Raw genomic sequence first — 14324 nt, forward strand, 5'->3', positions numbered from 1 at the left:
CTGGCCTGGCCCCTCCACCCATCCTCGGATGTAATCCCTCTGATAGAAAACAGAACTGGACACATCAGGAGAATTCTTCTCTTTGGTGGTCAACCATATAAAGTTCTCAGGAATTTACTTTATGACACGATGTGATTAATTTGGTATGGACGCCCAAGTCTGGATAAGATCCTACAGCCAACAGATTCTTAAAGTGGTTTGTCTAGGGTGGACAATGCAAGATTGTCATTGTTCAGTGCTGTCCAAAAATCGATGATGTCCACGGAGGTTGATGACCGAATGTTCTAGATCGTCCAAGTTGGTTGAGGTTCTAGATCGTCCAAGTTGGTTGATGTTATGATAATTTTTGGTCAAGACTAACCAGTAATGGTCTCTATGGTTCTTATGGTATCTTTTTACGATTCCAGGCCGCCATCTTTGTAGCCAAAATCTACATTTAGATTCATTCTCCAAAACCTGTAGACTCATGCAACAGTTTCCAAGTATCTCAGCACCTTTAGTGGTTGGTATGGAATTGGTGGCTTGCAGAGAACCACAAATAATATTGGTATAAACCAAAAATTAACATTGTTCTAAGTAGACAGATGTGAACTATAAATTAACAAAATGAGTGATATTCCCCCCCCCCTTGTATCTAACGCCTCAGCTCCCCTAATACTCATGGGTGCTTGACCTCAGCTCCCCTATAATCCACAGGTGAAACTTACCTGGACGACAATTTCCAAGGTTGCCACATTTTGACATGGCATTCTGATGAGACTTATGGCTTATAACTGGTCACAAATGGGTCTATGAAGGGGCACCCACCCTTAAAGGGGCATTTATTGCGTGACTGCTTTTCGATGAGTGACTTATGAGGTCAAAGGTTTGCAAAATTTTTGGAATTTGCAAAGTTGGTTCAATGCAAAAAAAAAAAAAAAAAAAAAATGGCCGCCGTTGTTGAGAGAATTCTATTCCGAAGCTTTTTTTTTCTTCGTCCTTCTTCTCCATTTTGGCGACAAAGGAGTTACTAGGAGTTTTGGGTGGCGCAGAGTCCGCAATAATATTTCTCTATCACTTGTTTAGGCTGAACTGCCAAGTATAAGAAGGAAAAATCAAGAAAAATGAAATAATAAAAGACGTCTCACAAGACGCAGACTTGTAAGGCCAAGTTTCCACGCAGTCGTAAGCGTCCAACCTCCCACTAGCAAACCCCCGTACTCCTCCGAGTGCCAGAAATAGCCAGGCTGAGATAAAGCAGAGCCCAGAATGATGGGGATCTGGCCTTGCAGTTTGGGGATCTGTGCCAGGACTCTCTCTGGTGGGTATGAAGTAAGGGGGAGAGGGGGGAGCGTCGAAATCTGACTTGGTGTGCGTCCATAGACAAAAAGTTTATTTATGTGAAGCGATCATCATCTTAGGTGTGGAAAGTACACGAGATGGAAAAAAAAATCCTGACATTGGCTCCCAATTTGTTTTCTCACCTCTCGTACATTAGAAGCCAGGCGGGTTCTATCAGATTTTCTTGCGTTTCAGCGTTGCTCGCTGTCTACAGTCTCGTGGATTCTGGCTTTCCTTAAAAAAAGTTTCCTTCGAACCGTATTGAAATGTCCAGTTCTGTTTTCCACTTGCAGTTCCACTTTATACCACAAGGAAGGTCATAGACTCTGATGCAATAGCGCCCCCACCTGCTCTCAGGACTGTTTACAATATGCAATCTCACGGAATTAGAAGTACAACTTGTAGGCGGGAGGGGGAGGGGGTGGTAATCAGATTCAGTGGTCTTGTTCGGGAACCACGACTGATTCTCTGACCTGGATTGGTTGACCGCTCTGTATATTTTCTCAGCAAATATAGACTTCCATGGCGTATGGGATGTTATTTCATATTGCGCTGCGGTTCTTTACTCGCTATAGTGGAAAATTCGACATATTGTTACTATTTCGGATACCTTAGTGTGCGCCTCGTAACCTGGGCTGTATATTTGGTCACAGGTCTCTGTTTTTTCTCTAATTTTCTTGAAAGTTGTTTCCTCTCCTTTAGTAGTGGAGTAGAGTTTGATTTTGGAACATGGGTAACCTATCTGATGTATCTCTCATGACATCTCCTCAGCTCCCCTAATACCCATGAGTGCATTTTCTCAGCTCCCCTATAACCCACAGGTGAAACTTACTCGGAGAACTTTTCTTGTGTCACATTGCGTCTCCGCAACATTGTGGCCTTGTAATGAGACCTATGGCCTATAACTGGGTGAGTTGGAGGTACTGTCCATTAAAGGGGCAGACATAGAGGACAGGTTAGACTACTGGAACACAAGTACAGCAGATGTTACCCAGCAATATAGTGACATGAGGTTGTTTAAGTATGATTTCAGCGCTGGGTTCTACCATAGCCATACGTTTAGTTGTGTATTGGTGGTGACATTTCCTCAGCTCCCTTAATACCCATGGGTGTTTTGTTTTTTTCTCTCAGCTCCCTTATTATCCAAAGATGAAACTTACCCAGAACAGTTTGCTTATATCACATTGACACATAGGAACATGTCATCCCCATGAGACCTGCGGCTTAAAGCTGGACCTACATGGGTCAGTGTGAGGCACTCGTTATTAAAGGGGCGTACAGTGCAATAGGTCTACTATGTTGCACATAATGTGTTCCATGAGACATATGTTTATGCAGTGGTATCTATATACAGTTTACAGACTCCTCCCGTATATTAGTGATGACATCTCCTTAGCTCCCCTAATACCCATGGCTGCTAGTCTTCTCAGTTCCCTTATAACCCACAGATGAAACTTGTTTGCTTGTGTCACTTTACATTCTCTAGTGTTGCCACCTAGTGTCATGGCATTGTAATGCGACCTGTGGCCAACTAAAGGCAGCGGCCATTAAAGGGGCACACGGTGCAATGTATATACAATACCATTACATGGATCCAGCCTCAGCATCTTGAGCTTGCCTTTCATGGAGCAGTTAGGAAGTGGTTAACTCCAGCAGCGGGAGAGGAGTACATCTTCTTGGCTGTCCACTCTGGAGTGGTGAAACGTGAGCCCCTACCCAAACCCCCCCAACTCCCCCTGCAGCCCCCATAGCAAAAGGAATTGGAGTTGTGTCTTTTATACAGTTCCAGCCCTTGTTAATTTCACTCCACTAATGACTCCCCCCTGGGGTATGATTTACATGCCTATCTGAGGCCAGAGGAGGAGGAGGAGGGAGGGAGGGGTGTAAAGAGAAGGGGTCTGCGGGTCAGGGGTCATCTAAACCCCCACTCACAGGAAATTGTTATTTTAACCTGGTGGGAAGAGTATTAAGATTTCCAAACAGCTGCTATAGCCTTCATTATGGAGAGGGCCCGGCCGGGACTTTACCCCCAGTAAGTAAGTCTAGTGGCCCCTCATCTGCCCCTGGAATGTCCCATCCATGGAGGGGCCGGAGGGGTGGCCGCTCTCATTCCTGTAGCTCTTGGGACCTGTGGCCTGTGTCTCCCCCACAAGCTGCTCATGGATCATTTTTGGATCTTTTTGGGATTACGTTTCTTGCCGCCTTGTTTATTGTGTTTTGGTTTTGTGTTTATCTCTGGTCTTGTTAGACTTCTCTTTACACTTGGGGTTGTGTTTAGGCTCAGGGGGGTCACACAATTCAGTAGCGCGGCCGTTGTCGCAGTCATGTGACTTGTAGGTGCAACTTCTCTGCAACTTTTTGCACCTTTTATCATTGATGGCATGACAGTATATACAGGTATATGTGGTCAGTATGGAAGTCAACGTATTCAGAAGGCTGGAGAACTGCAAGACCCAGCAACAGAAGGTTTATAATGTGTACATTGTGTTTGTAGAGGATGATTGATATAATGTGGTGTATATAGTGTGATGTATATAGTGTGGCGTGTATAGTGTGATGTATATAGTGTGATATAGATAGTATGATGTATATAGTGTAATGTATATAGTGTGGTGTGTATAGTGTAATGTATATAGTGTGGTGTGTATAGTGTGATGTGTATAGTGTGTATATAGTGTAATGTATATAGTGTGATGTATATAGTGTGTATATAGTGTAATGTATATAATGTGGTGTGTATAGTATGATGTATATAGTGTGATGTATATAGTGTAATGTATGTAGTGTGATGTATATAGTGTGATATAGATAGTATGATGTATATAGTGTGATGTATATAGTGTGGTGTGTATAGTGTAATGTATATAGTGTGATGTATATAGTGTGGTGTGTATAGTGTGATGTGTATAGTGTGATGTGTATAGTGTGATGTATATAGTGTGGTGTGTATAGTGTAATGTATATAGTGGGATGTATATAGTGTGGTGTGTATAGTGTGATGTATATAGTGTGGTGTGTATAGTGTAATGTATATAGTGGGATGTATATAGTGTAATGTATATAGTGTAATGTATATAGTGTGATGTATATAATGTGTATATAATGTGGTGTGTATAGTATGATGTATATAGTATAATGTATATAGTGTGATATATATAGTGTGGTGTGTATAGTGTAATGTATGTAGTTTAATGTATATATTGTGGTGTGTATAGCATGATGTATATAGTGTAATGTGTATAGTGTAATGTATATAGTGTAATGTGTATATAGTGTAATGTATATAGTATGATGTGTATATAGTGTAATGTGTATAGTGTAATGTATATAGTGTGATGTGTATAGTGTAATGTATGTAGTATGATGTATATAGTGTAATGTATATAGTTTAATGTATATGTTGTGGTGTGTATAGCATGATATATATAGTGTAATGTATATAGTGTGGTGTGTATAGTATGATGTGTATAGTGTAATGTATATAATGTGGTGTGTATAGTGTAATGTGTATAGTGTAATGTCTGATGTATATAGTGTGATGTATATAGTGTGTATATAGTGTAATGTATATAGTGTAGTGTGTATAGTGTAATGTATGTAGTATGATGTGTATAGTGTAATGTCTGATGTATATAATGTAATGTATATAGTGTGATGTATATAGTGTGTATATAGTGTAATGTATATAGTGTGGTGTGTATAGCATGATGTATATAGTGTAATGTATATAGTGTGATGTATATAGTGTGATGTGTATAGTGTAATGTATATAATGTGGTGTGTATAGTGTAATGTCTGATGTATATAATGTAATGTATATAGTGTGATGTATATAGTGTGTATATAGTGTAATGTATATAGTGTGGTGTGTATAGCATGATGTATATAGTGTAATGTATATAGTGTGATGTATATAGTGTAATGTATATAATGTAATGTATATAGTGTAATGTGTGATGTATACAGTGCGATGTATAAGTGTAATATGTTATGTATATAGTGTGATGTATGATGTATAGAATGTGATGTGTATAGTGTAATCTATATAGCTTGATGTATAAAGTGTAATGTATCATTTGTAATGTGTTATGTGTATACTGTATATGGTGTGATTTGTAGGCTGTAATGTGTATAGTGTTATATGTGTGATTAGTGTGTATGGGATAATATGTGTGATGTCACTTGCCCCATTCTGACACTTTTCTGACTCTCATCACTTCCTGACCCCCGGCTGTTGCTCCGCTGTTACTTACCGTTACTTACTCTTTCCTATTGATGTTCTGACAAATTTTTTTACTTCTTGACCAGTATAATGGTAAATGTGGCCGTAACCAGCTAGAAGGGGATTCTTTACTGTCAGAGCAGTCACACAATGGATTCTTTAGTGTAAGAGCAGTCACACTATGGATTCTCTACAGTAAGAGCAGTCACACTATGGATTCTCTACAGTAAGAGCAGTCACACTATGTATTCTCTACAGTAAGAGCAGTCACACTATGGATTCTCTACAGTGAGAGCAGTCACACTATGGATTCTTTAGTGTAAGAGCAGTCACACTATGGATTCTCTACAGTAAGAGCAGTCACACTATAGATTCTCTACAGTAAGAGCAGTTACACTATGGATTCTCTACAGTAAGAGCAGTCACACTATGGATTCTTTAGTGTAAGAGCAGTCACACTATGGATTCTTTAGTGTAAGAGCAGTCACACTATGGATTCTCTACAGTAAGAGCAGTCACACTATAGATTCTCTACAGTAAGAGCAGTTACACTATGGATTATATACAGTAAGAGCAGTCATACTATGGATTCTTTACTGTACGAGCAGTCATACTATGGATTATATACATTAAGAGCAGTCACACTATGGATTATATACAGTAAGAGCAGCCACATTATGGATTCTCTACAGTAAGAGCAGTCACACTATGGATTCTCTACAGTGAGAGCAGTCACACTATGGATTCTTTAGTGTAAGAGCAGTCACACTATGGATTCTCTACAGTAAGAGCAGTCACACTATAGATTCTCTACAGTAAGAGCAGTTACACTATGGATTATATACAGTAAGAGCAGTCATACTATGGATTCTTTACTGTACGAGCAGTCATACTATGGATTATATACATTAAGAGCAGTCACACTATGGATTATATACAGTAAGAGCAGCCACATTATGGATTCTCTACAGTAAGAGCAGTCACACTATGGATTCTCTACAGTAAGTGCAGTCACACTATGGATTCTCTACAGTAAGAACAGTCACACTATGGATTATATACTGTAAGAGCAGTCACACTATGGATTCTCTACAGTAAGAGCAGTCACACTATGGATTATATACTGTAAAAGCAGTCACACTATGGATTATATACTGTAAGAGCAGTCACACTATGGATTATATACTGTAAGAGCAGTCACACTATGGATTATATACTGTAAGAGCAGTCACACTATGGATTATATACTGTAAGAGCAGTCACACTATGGATTCTCTACAGTAAGAGCAGTCACACTATGGATTATATACTGTAAGAGCAGTCACACTGGATTATATACTGTAAGAGCAGTCACACTATGGATTAGTTACTGTAAAAGCAGTCACACTATGGATTATATACTGTAAGAGCAGTCACACTATGGATTATATACTGTAAGAGCAGTCACACTATAGATTCTCTACAGTAAGAGCAGTCACACTATGGATTATATACTGTAAGAGCAGTCACACTGGATTATATACTGTAAGAGCAGTCACACTATGGATTCTCTACAGTAAGAGCAGTCACACTATGGATTAGTTACTGTAAGAGCAGTCACACTATAGATTCTCTACAGTAAGAGCAGTCACACTATGGATTCTCTATAGTAAGAGCAGTCACACTATAGATTCTCTACAGTAAGAGCGGTCACACTATGGATTCTTTACTATACAAGCAGCCACATTATGGATTCTTTACTGTACGAGCAGCCCCATTATGATACATTGCAGATAATTTCTTTACATGATCAGGTATTTTCTGGCCATAGACGAGTAGATCCTATCACAGTCTCTGACTATAAGTGACATCCACCTACCTTTGATCCCCTGGGGGTGCCAGTAGAGAGGCCTGAGCCCTCAGAACCATATGGATCTATTATGGGTTATGTTTTACCTTCTTCAGGAGAGGTTTTATTACTAAATTGCTATCTTTATATTAATGGTTGTCGGTCATATACGATCCTATAAGCGCCATTCTTCTTCCTGCCTGTACATTTACCGCTTCTTCTGTCTCCATAGGTGTTAGTGGCTGAGGTGGAGGGACGTGGAGCGCCGTGAATGTGCCCAGAGTCCCTAGCAGCTGTATATGGAATCACAATGATACTACGGATCACTGCGGTCACCGCCATCTGCTGCTGCCTTTTCACCGCAGTCTGTTGTCAGGACCAATCTGGTAAGTTTCTTGCTCTCTATAAGGGGTTGTACACCGGCCAAACAAACCAAATTCCTTCCTGTCCCTCAGTGAGAAACTTCTGCACAATCCTTGTATATTGGACCACAGAGCTTACAATCTAACGGCACCCACATACACAGATTCATGGGTTGTGTTCATGTTGCAGCAGGTAATGGGTTAATCTATAGGTGGCTGTGTGCCAGCCTGTGCCCAGGTGATGGCTGACACTGTTGTTGTTGGACAGGTGTGAGTATTTTGCTTGCCGCTGATGCGTTACCTGTCACGTAGACTCTCTTCTGATCAGTGCCCAAGTACAGTCTGTGCTCCGTACTTGTACATTTTAGATGCGCTGATACATTGTAACAAAGACAAAACTGTCAAGCGCCTAGATACATCTGTCTACCCCAAAGTGGAGAGAAATCTTACACCTGCTAAATGTAAATCACAAAATTCCCATTCAGTTTTGTAAAAGGTGATGGCTACTTTAAGAGGACCTCTCACCACCTTCACCAGCTTTACTAGTTGCCCTTCAATTGATTTTGGCGCAGTTGGAATTTTTTCTCTAGCCCCCACCGTTCCTGAGCAATCCGTGTAGTTAGTTTTGGTACCTGATATCCTAACTAGACTCCCTGGTATCTAGAGGGTGGTGTCAGGCATGGGGGCGGGACTCACTGTCTGCATCTTATTGGAGCTCTGAGTCACACCCCCTCGCCCACCCCTAGCTGACACCATCCACTTGACTTTAGAGAGTCTAGTTAGCATTTTGGCCACCAAAACTAACTGCAGCGATTGCTCAGGAACGGTGGGGGCTAGAGAAAAAATTCCAACTGTTCCCGAATCTGTGGAGGGGCCGCTATTAAAGAATGAAAAGAACTGGTGGAGGTGGTTAAAGGCCCCCTTGAAGTTAATCCATCTGTTTTAGCCCTATTAAGCATCTGAGAAGTCTCTGTCATTAATCACATGGAGATCGCTAATGATAATTGCCGGGCGCGATCTCTCCCAGAGTGTGATGTCATTGACATAAAGCAGACATGATGTCATAGTATAAAGGTTAGAGTCCCCAGGAGTAGGGAGGGATGAGCGGCTTCAGGCGCTCTGTAATAAGAGTTGTCTTCAGCACATGTGGAAGACATTGTGGGTTTAAGAGGATGGAAGCGGAGTCCGGTGGACAAAAGCGGCTCAGTGTGGTGTCTGCGCAGGGTGCACGCGATGACATCACAGGGTCACAGGACACTAACTATGAGTTGTAGTCAGAGATCTTCTAAATGCCCAGCAGCGACTCCCAGGATTAAGGCTAATGGGAGATCTGCAGATGATTACAGTCCTGCCTTGTGCAGATATAGAATATAGAAAGTCACTGACGACAGCGTATGGACTGATTGCGAGGAAGAGGAGGGTCCAATGATGGCGGAGGCCCCTTGGGCAAAACATGCGCCCCATCAAACTACTGACATTTTTAGAAGCCAGCTAATGAAGTAATATATTATGTGGCTACCCACAGAATACTAAATATTCCCACTACACAGTGAAAAATAACACCGCCATATAATGCCCATGTAATACTGCAACTTTATACAGTGGCACAATGCCATGCTGTGCTCAGAAAATTCAACATACACTAATACTGACATATAGTGCACACATAATATTATCATAAATCATAAAGTGAACATATTATATTGCCTATTAGAGATGAGTGAGTATATTCGATCAGGGGAGGTTGGAGGGGAAACGAATATTTCCCGCCTTTCCGCGTGGTATTCGATTGAGTACATCAAAAACTATGCAAATGGAGGTTTTTGATCGAATACTACTCGCTCATCTCTATTGCCTATAATAATGTCTTAGGCCTCACATAGTCCTGTCATACAGTGTACTATAATAGTGCCTAGATAATATTGCCATATAGCGCTCACATACTACTGTCATACAGTGTACTATAATAGTGCCTAGGTAATATTATCATATAGCGCTCACATACTACTTTCATATAGTGTAGTATAATAGTGCCTAGATAATATTGCCATATAGCGCTCACATACTACTGTAATACAATGTACTATAATAGTGCCTAGGTAATATTGCCATATAGCGCTCACATACTACTGTCATACAGTGTACTATATTAGTGCCTAGGTAATATTGCCATATAGCGCTCACATACTACTGTCATACAGTGTACTATATATGCCATATAGCGTTCACATACTACTGTCATACAGTGTACTATATATACCATATAGCGCTCACATATAAACAATGGTATATACCCTGTGTACAATTGAACTCCCTCTCTGACTCCAAGCAATGTTCGTCTATTGAAACTTTTTGAGATAAAATACACCCATTTCATTGCCCAATATTCACCTCTGATTTATACAAATTTCTTGATTTTTTTTCCTCTTTTCTTCCAGTCCAAATCCCCCAGTTCTTGGTGCAGCCGGTGTCTACGTTCCAGAAATATGGTGGATCGGTCACTCTGAGTTGCGCGGTGGAACCAGCCAGTGCCGCCATCTCCTGGAGATTAAATGGAGAGGAATTGGGAGAATTTCCTGGAATTTTAGTTTCGGGAGGAACCTTGGTGATTACCGGGCTGAACAATGATACTACAGGGAAATATCAGTGTATCGCTCGCACCCCAGCCGGAGCCATGGCTAGCGTTCCGGCTATTGTCACCTTAGCTAGTAAGTGAGAAGATGACGGTAATGTGGAATGTTAAAACCTCCGAAAACTGCAGCAATTTGGTGGAAGCTGACTAGAGATAGAGACAGGGACTATAATGGGGTCAAAAACAGCCCTGGGACTCCTTTGTATGTGTGTTTCAGTATTACAACAAGCCCGTAGCACTGCATTATATTATTGTATGGCTAGTGATGCTCTGTATAGACACATATGGTGGCACATACAGTAAGTCGGGGTATAGGAGCAATCAATAATAAAGGGGTGAGGTCTGACCCCATTACGGTCCCCTGTGCACTATGCTGATACTGGGATTCTTGGTGCTTGTGATTGTAATCCATAGAGTTGGTGTTGCACATTGTATCAACATAAAGGTACACGGACGCTAATCCCTAGATTCCTTCCATATTGGGAAAGTTAATCTTTTCCAATAGTCTAAACTTTACCGCTATAGAGGACAAAAGGCCAGAACTGAAAACTCTTCCAGACCCGATGCATGTATGTCATGTATTCATCATGCAGATGAATCATTACATACATACATGATCATTACATATTAAGGGAGCAGGGGGTCAGGAGCCGGCATGAAGAGTGTTTTGACGTCAGAACTTCCTTGGAATGCAGATCCGTCTGTGGTTTTTCCCCTCCAGCAGGGAACGGGTTAGACAAAGGTGATTGAATTTTGACAATTTCATGGATTGCAGCTGTGAGACCCTTCCCCAGCGCTCGGGATCAGTAACAATGCTGTATGCAGGTGAACATACCAAGAACGAGATCCCCTTGAGATGGAAGTGCATAGGGGTTGGGGGGGGGGCGGGGTTAAAGAGCCCCCCTGTCATTAATCCCTGAGAGTTTTGGGACTTGGCCCGGGCTAGGAGAGTGGGATAGAGTTTCTGAAAACACATTCCTGAGCAGAATAGGGGTAGTGTTTTTGCTTGAGAGTTGATAAATGAGCATGCAGAGGACGGGTGGGGGGGGGGCAGAGTTTTAATGAGAGATATGATTACACAGGAATGGAGGCCGATTTCTTTTAACCCCTCCAATACCATGGGTCTGTGGTTATCCTCTATAGTTCACTATGTGGATATTATATATACCGCTGATATGATGATAGAATATATATCCCTTTTAGAATGGGCGTGAATATTGTGTAGATTTAGATCCAGTTGTAATAGTGTTGCTTTTGTGTGATACCCCTTGTCAGAGACCCCAGTAATTTGTAGGGTGCAAAGTGTTGGTTTGGTACTCCGCCAGTTCTTAGATGAGCTCTAGTCCATGTCATTGGAGTCCTAACTCTCTCTGATGTTCTAGAAGTTTGGTACTACCAGAGGACCCCTTTAAATGTTTTTGGGCTCACTCTCATTCCAGTCTACAACGTCAACCCCCCCATTCATCTTCCTACAGAGAGCCCCTTGTAAGGTATAATAACTGGTCCATGACGACTACCATGATGTCAGCTCCTTAAGTTGCGTAGTCTCCGTCCCCATGGCAGTCCCTCATAATGACTTGTGGGGGTCCCTGATTTATGCAAGGTCCCTGGTGTAATACCCACCCAGCTTTGAAATGATCTCCAGTCCTCTGTGCCAATGATGACCATGCCACTCTGAGTTCCAGTTTAGTAGTGGCAGGGGGCTCTTTAAATAATTCAGTCTCAGTCTCTCTCCTACCTAAGATGCCAGCCCCTCCATTCATCTTCCTACTTAGAGCCCCTTGATAGGTAGAATAAATGGTCCTTGACGACAACCTTGATGTCAGCTCCTTCTCTTGCATTGTCTCGGTCTCCATGTTGGTCCCTCATCATGACTAAGTTTCTGTTTTTCTTCTGGACATATATGTTAGATTGTATAGATTTACGTTAAATTGCAACAATGTAGCTTTTGTGGGGGTCCCGGAGCGAGAGACCCCATTGATTTGTAGGATGTAAGGTACCCTGGTGTGATACTCCTCCAGCTTTATACATGCTCTCCAGTCCTCTGTACTCCTGATGACCGTGCCTTTAGGAGCCTCAACCTGCTGAGATGTTCTAGAAGATTAGTAGAGGGTCACTTCTATGATTGGGTCTTCATCTCTATTCAGCCCCTATAGTCATCTTCCTACAGAGAGCCCCTTGTAAGGTAGAATAAATGGTCCATGACGACAACCTTGATGTCTGCTCCTTCTCTTGCATTGTCTCCGTCCCCATGGCGGTCCCTCATAATGACTTGCGAGCTCTGTTTTTCTTTGCTGTGTGCATGGCAGAAATGCCGCCACAGAAGAGATCGAGTCTGAAGGAAACACAAAGAACCATTCTTCCCAGACCAAGGTCCATCAGCTTACACACCTATCAGGTTTTCGGGGCTCGGTCTCCAGAGCCTTTAATTGAGATGAATTTGCTTAAGGTACAGTCCAATGTAAATAGCAGTTATGATGACTTTCTTCCTGGCGGCCAGGAATGTACCACTGTGCCGGGGTAACGTCCTGCTCCCCAAGGGGTTCAGCGTCTCTGCAGCTAAAATATGTACATGCTAAGTAGAAAACTTCAACTTATGGTCGTGATTAGTCCTGGAGATTTCTATACATGAAACTTTTCACCCAAATGAAGCAACTAATAAGTTATGATCCAAAGAACTTTTGGTTTTCAGCCACATTTTTGCAATTAAAAGGTTACAATGATTGAGGCAAGATGTCAGGAAAGGTATTTAAAGAGAGTTTGTAACAAGAACCAGCATATCACCCCAGCCCTGCAGATAGATAGGTTACTGTCACCAGAACCAGCATATCACCCCAGCCCTGCAGATAGATAGGTTAGTGTCACCAGAACCAGCATATCACCCCAGTCCTGCAGATAGATAGGTTACTGTCACCAGAACCAGCATATCACCCCAGCCCTGCAGATAGATAGGTTACTGTCACCAGACCCAGCATATCACCCCAGTCCTGCAGATAGATAGGTTACTGTCACCAGAACCAGCATATCACCCCAGCCCTGCAGATAGATAGGTTACTGTCACCAGACCCAGCATATCACCCCAGCCCTGCAGATAGATAGGTTACTGTCACCAGAACCAACATATCACCCCAGCCCTGCAGATAGATAGGTTACTGTCACCAGAACCAGCATATCACCCCAGCCCTGCAGATAGATAGGTTACTGTCACCAGAACCAGCATATCACCCCAGCCCTGCAGATAGATAGGTTACTGTCACCAGACCTGAGCATATCACCCCAGCCCTGCAGATAGATAGGTTACTGTCATCAGACCCAGCATATCACCCCAGCCCTGCAGATAGATAGGTTACTGTCACCAGAACCAGTATATCACCCCAGCCCTGCAGATAGATAGGTTACTGTCACCAGAACCAGCATATCACCCCAGCCCTGCAGATAGATAGGTTACTGTCACCAGACCCAGCATATCACCCCAGCCCTGCAGATAGATAGGTTACTGTCACCAGAACCAGCATATCCCCCCAGCCCTGCAGATAGATAGGTTACTGTCACCAGAACCAGCATATCACCCCAGCCCTGCAGATAGATAGGTTATTGTCACCAGAACCAGCATATCACCCCAGCCCTGCAGATAGATAGGTTACTGTCACCAGAACCAGCATATCCCCCCAGCCCTGCAGATAGATAGGTTATTGTCACCAGAACCAGCATATCACCCCAGCCCTGCAGATAGATAGGTTACTGTCACCAGACCCAGCATATCACCCCAGCCCTGCAGATAGATAGGTTACTGTCACCAGAACCAGTATATCACCCCAGCCCTGCAGATAGATAGGTTACTGTCACCAGAACCAGCATATCACCCCAGCCCTGCAGATAGATAGGTTACTGTCACCAGAACCAGCATATCACCCCAGCCCTGCAGATAGATAGGTTACTGTCACCAGACCACCAGAAGTA

The 14324-nt window shown here is 42.5% G+C and overlaps 1 protein-coding gene across 1 annotated transcript in view; it reads left to right on the plus strand.

Annotated features, from left to right (window-relative positions):
- The window catches only part of BOC (BOC cell adhesion associated, oncogene regulated), a 68648-nt gene that overhangs the window by 20368 nt on the left and 33956 nt on the right, over nt 1-14324 (plus strand). The window contains exons 2-3 of the mRNA XM_075263323.1: nt 7603-7756; nt 10171-10440. Of these exons, the coding sequence (XP_075119424.1) occupies nt 7642-7756; nt 10171-10440 (385 nt within the window). The 5' untranslated portion in view covers nt 7603-7641. The remainder of the gene's footprint in view (nt 1-7602; nt 7757-10170; nt 10441-14324) is intronic.

The sequence above is a fragment of the Leptodactylus fuscus genome, chromosome 2 (assembly GCF_031893055.1).
Source record: "Leptodactylus fuscus isolate aLepFus1 chromosome 2, aLepFus1.hap2, whole genome shotgun sequence".
Taxonomy (NCBI): Eukaryota; Metazoa; Chordata; class Amphibia; order Anura; family Leptodactylidae; genus Leptodactylus; species Leptodactylus fuscus.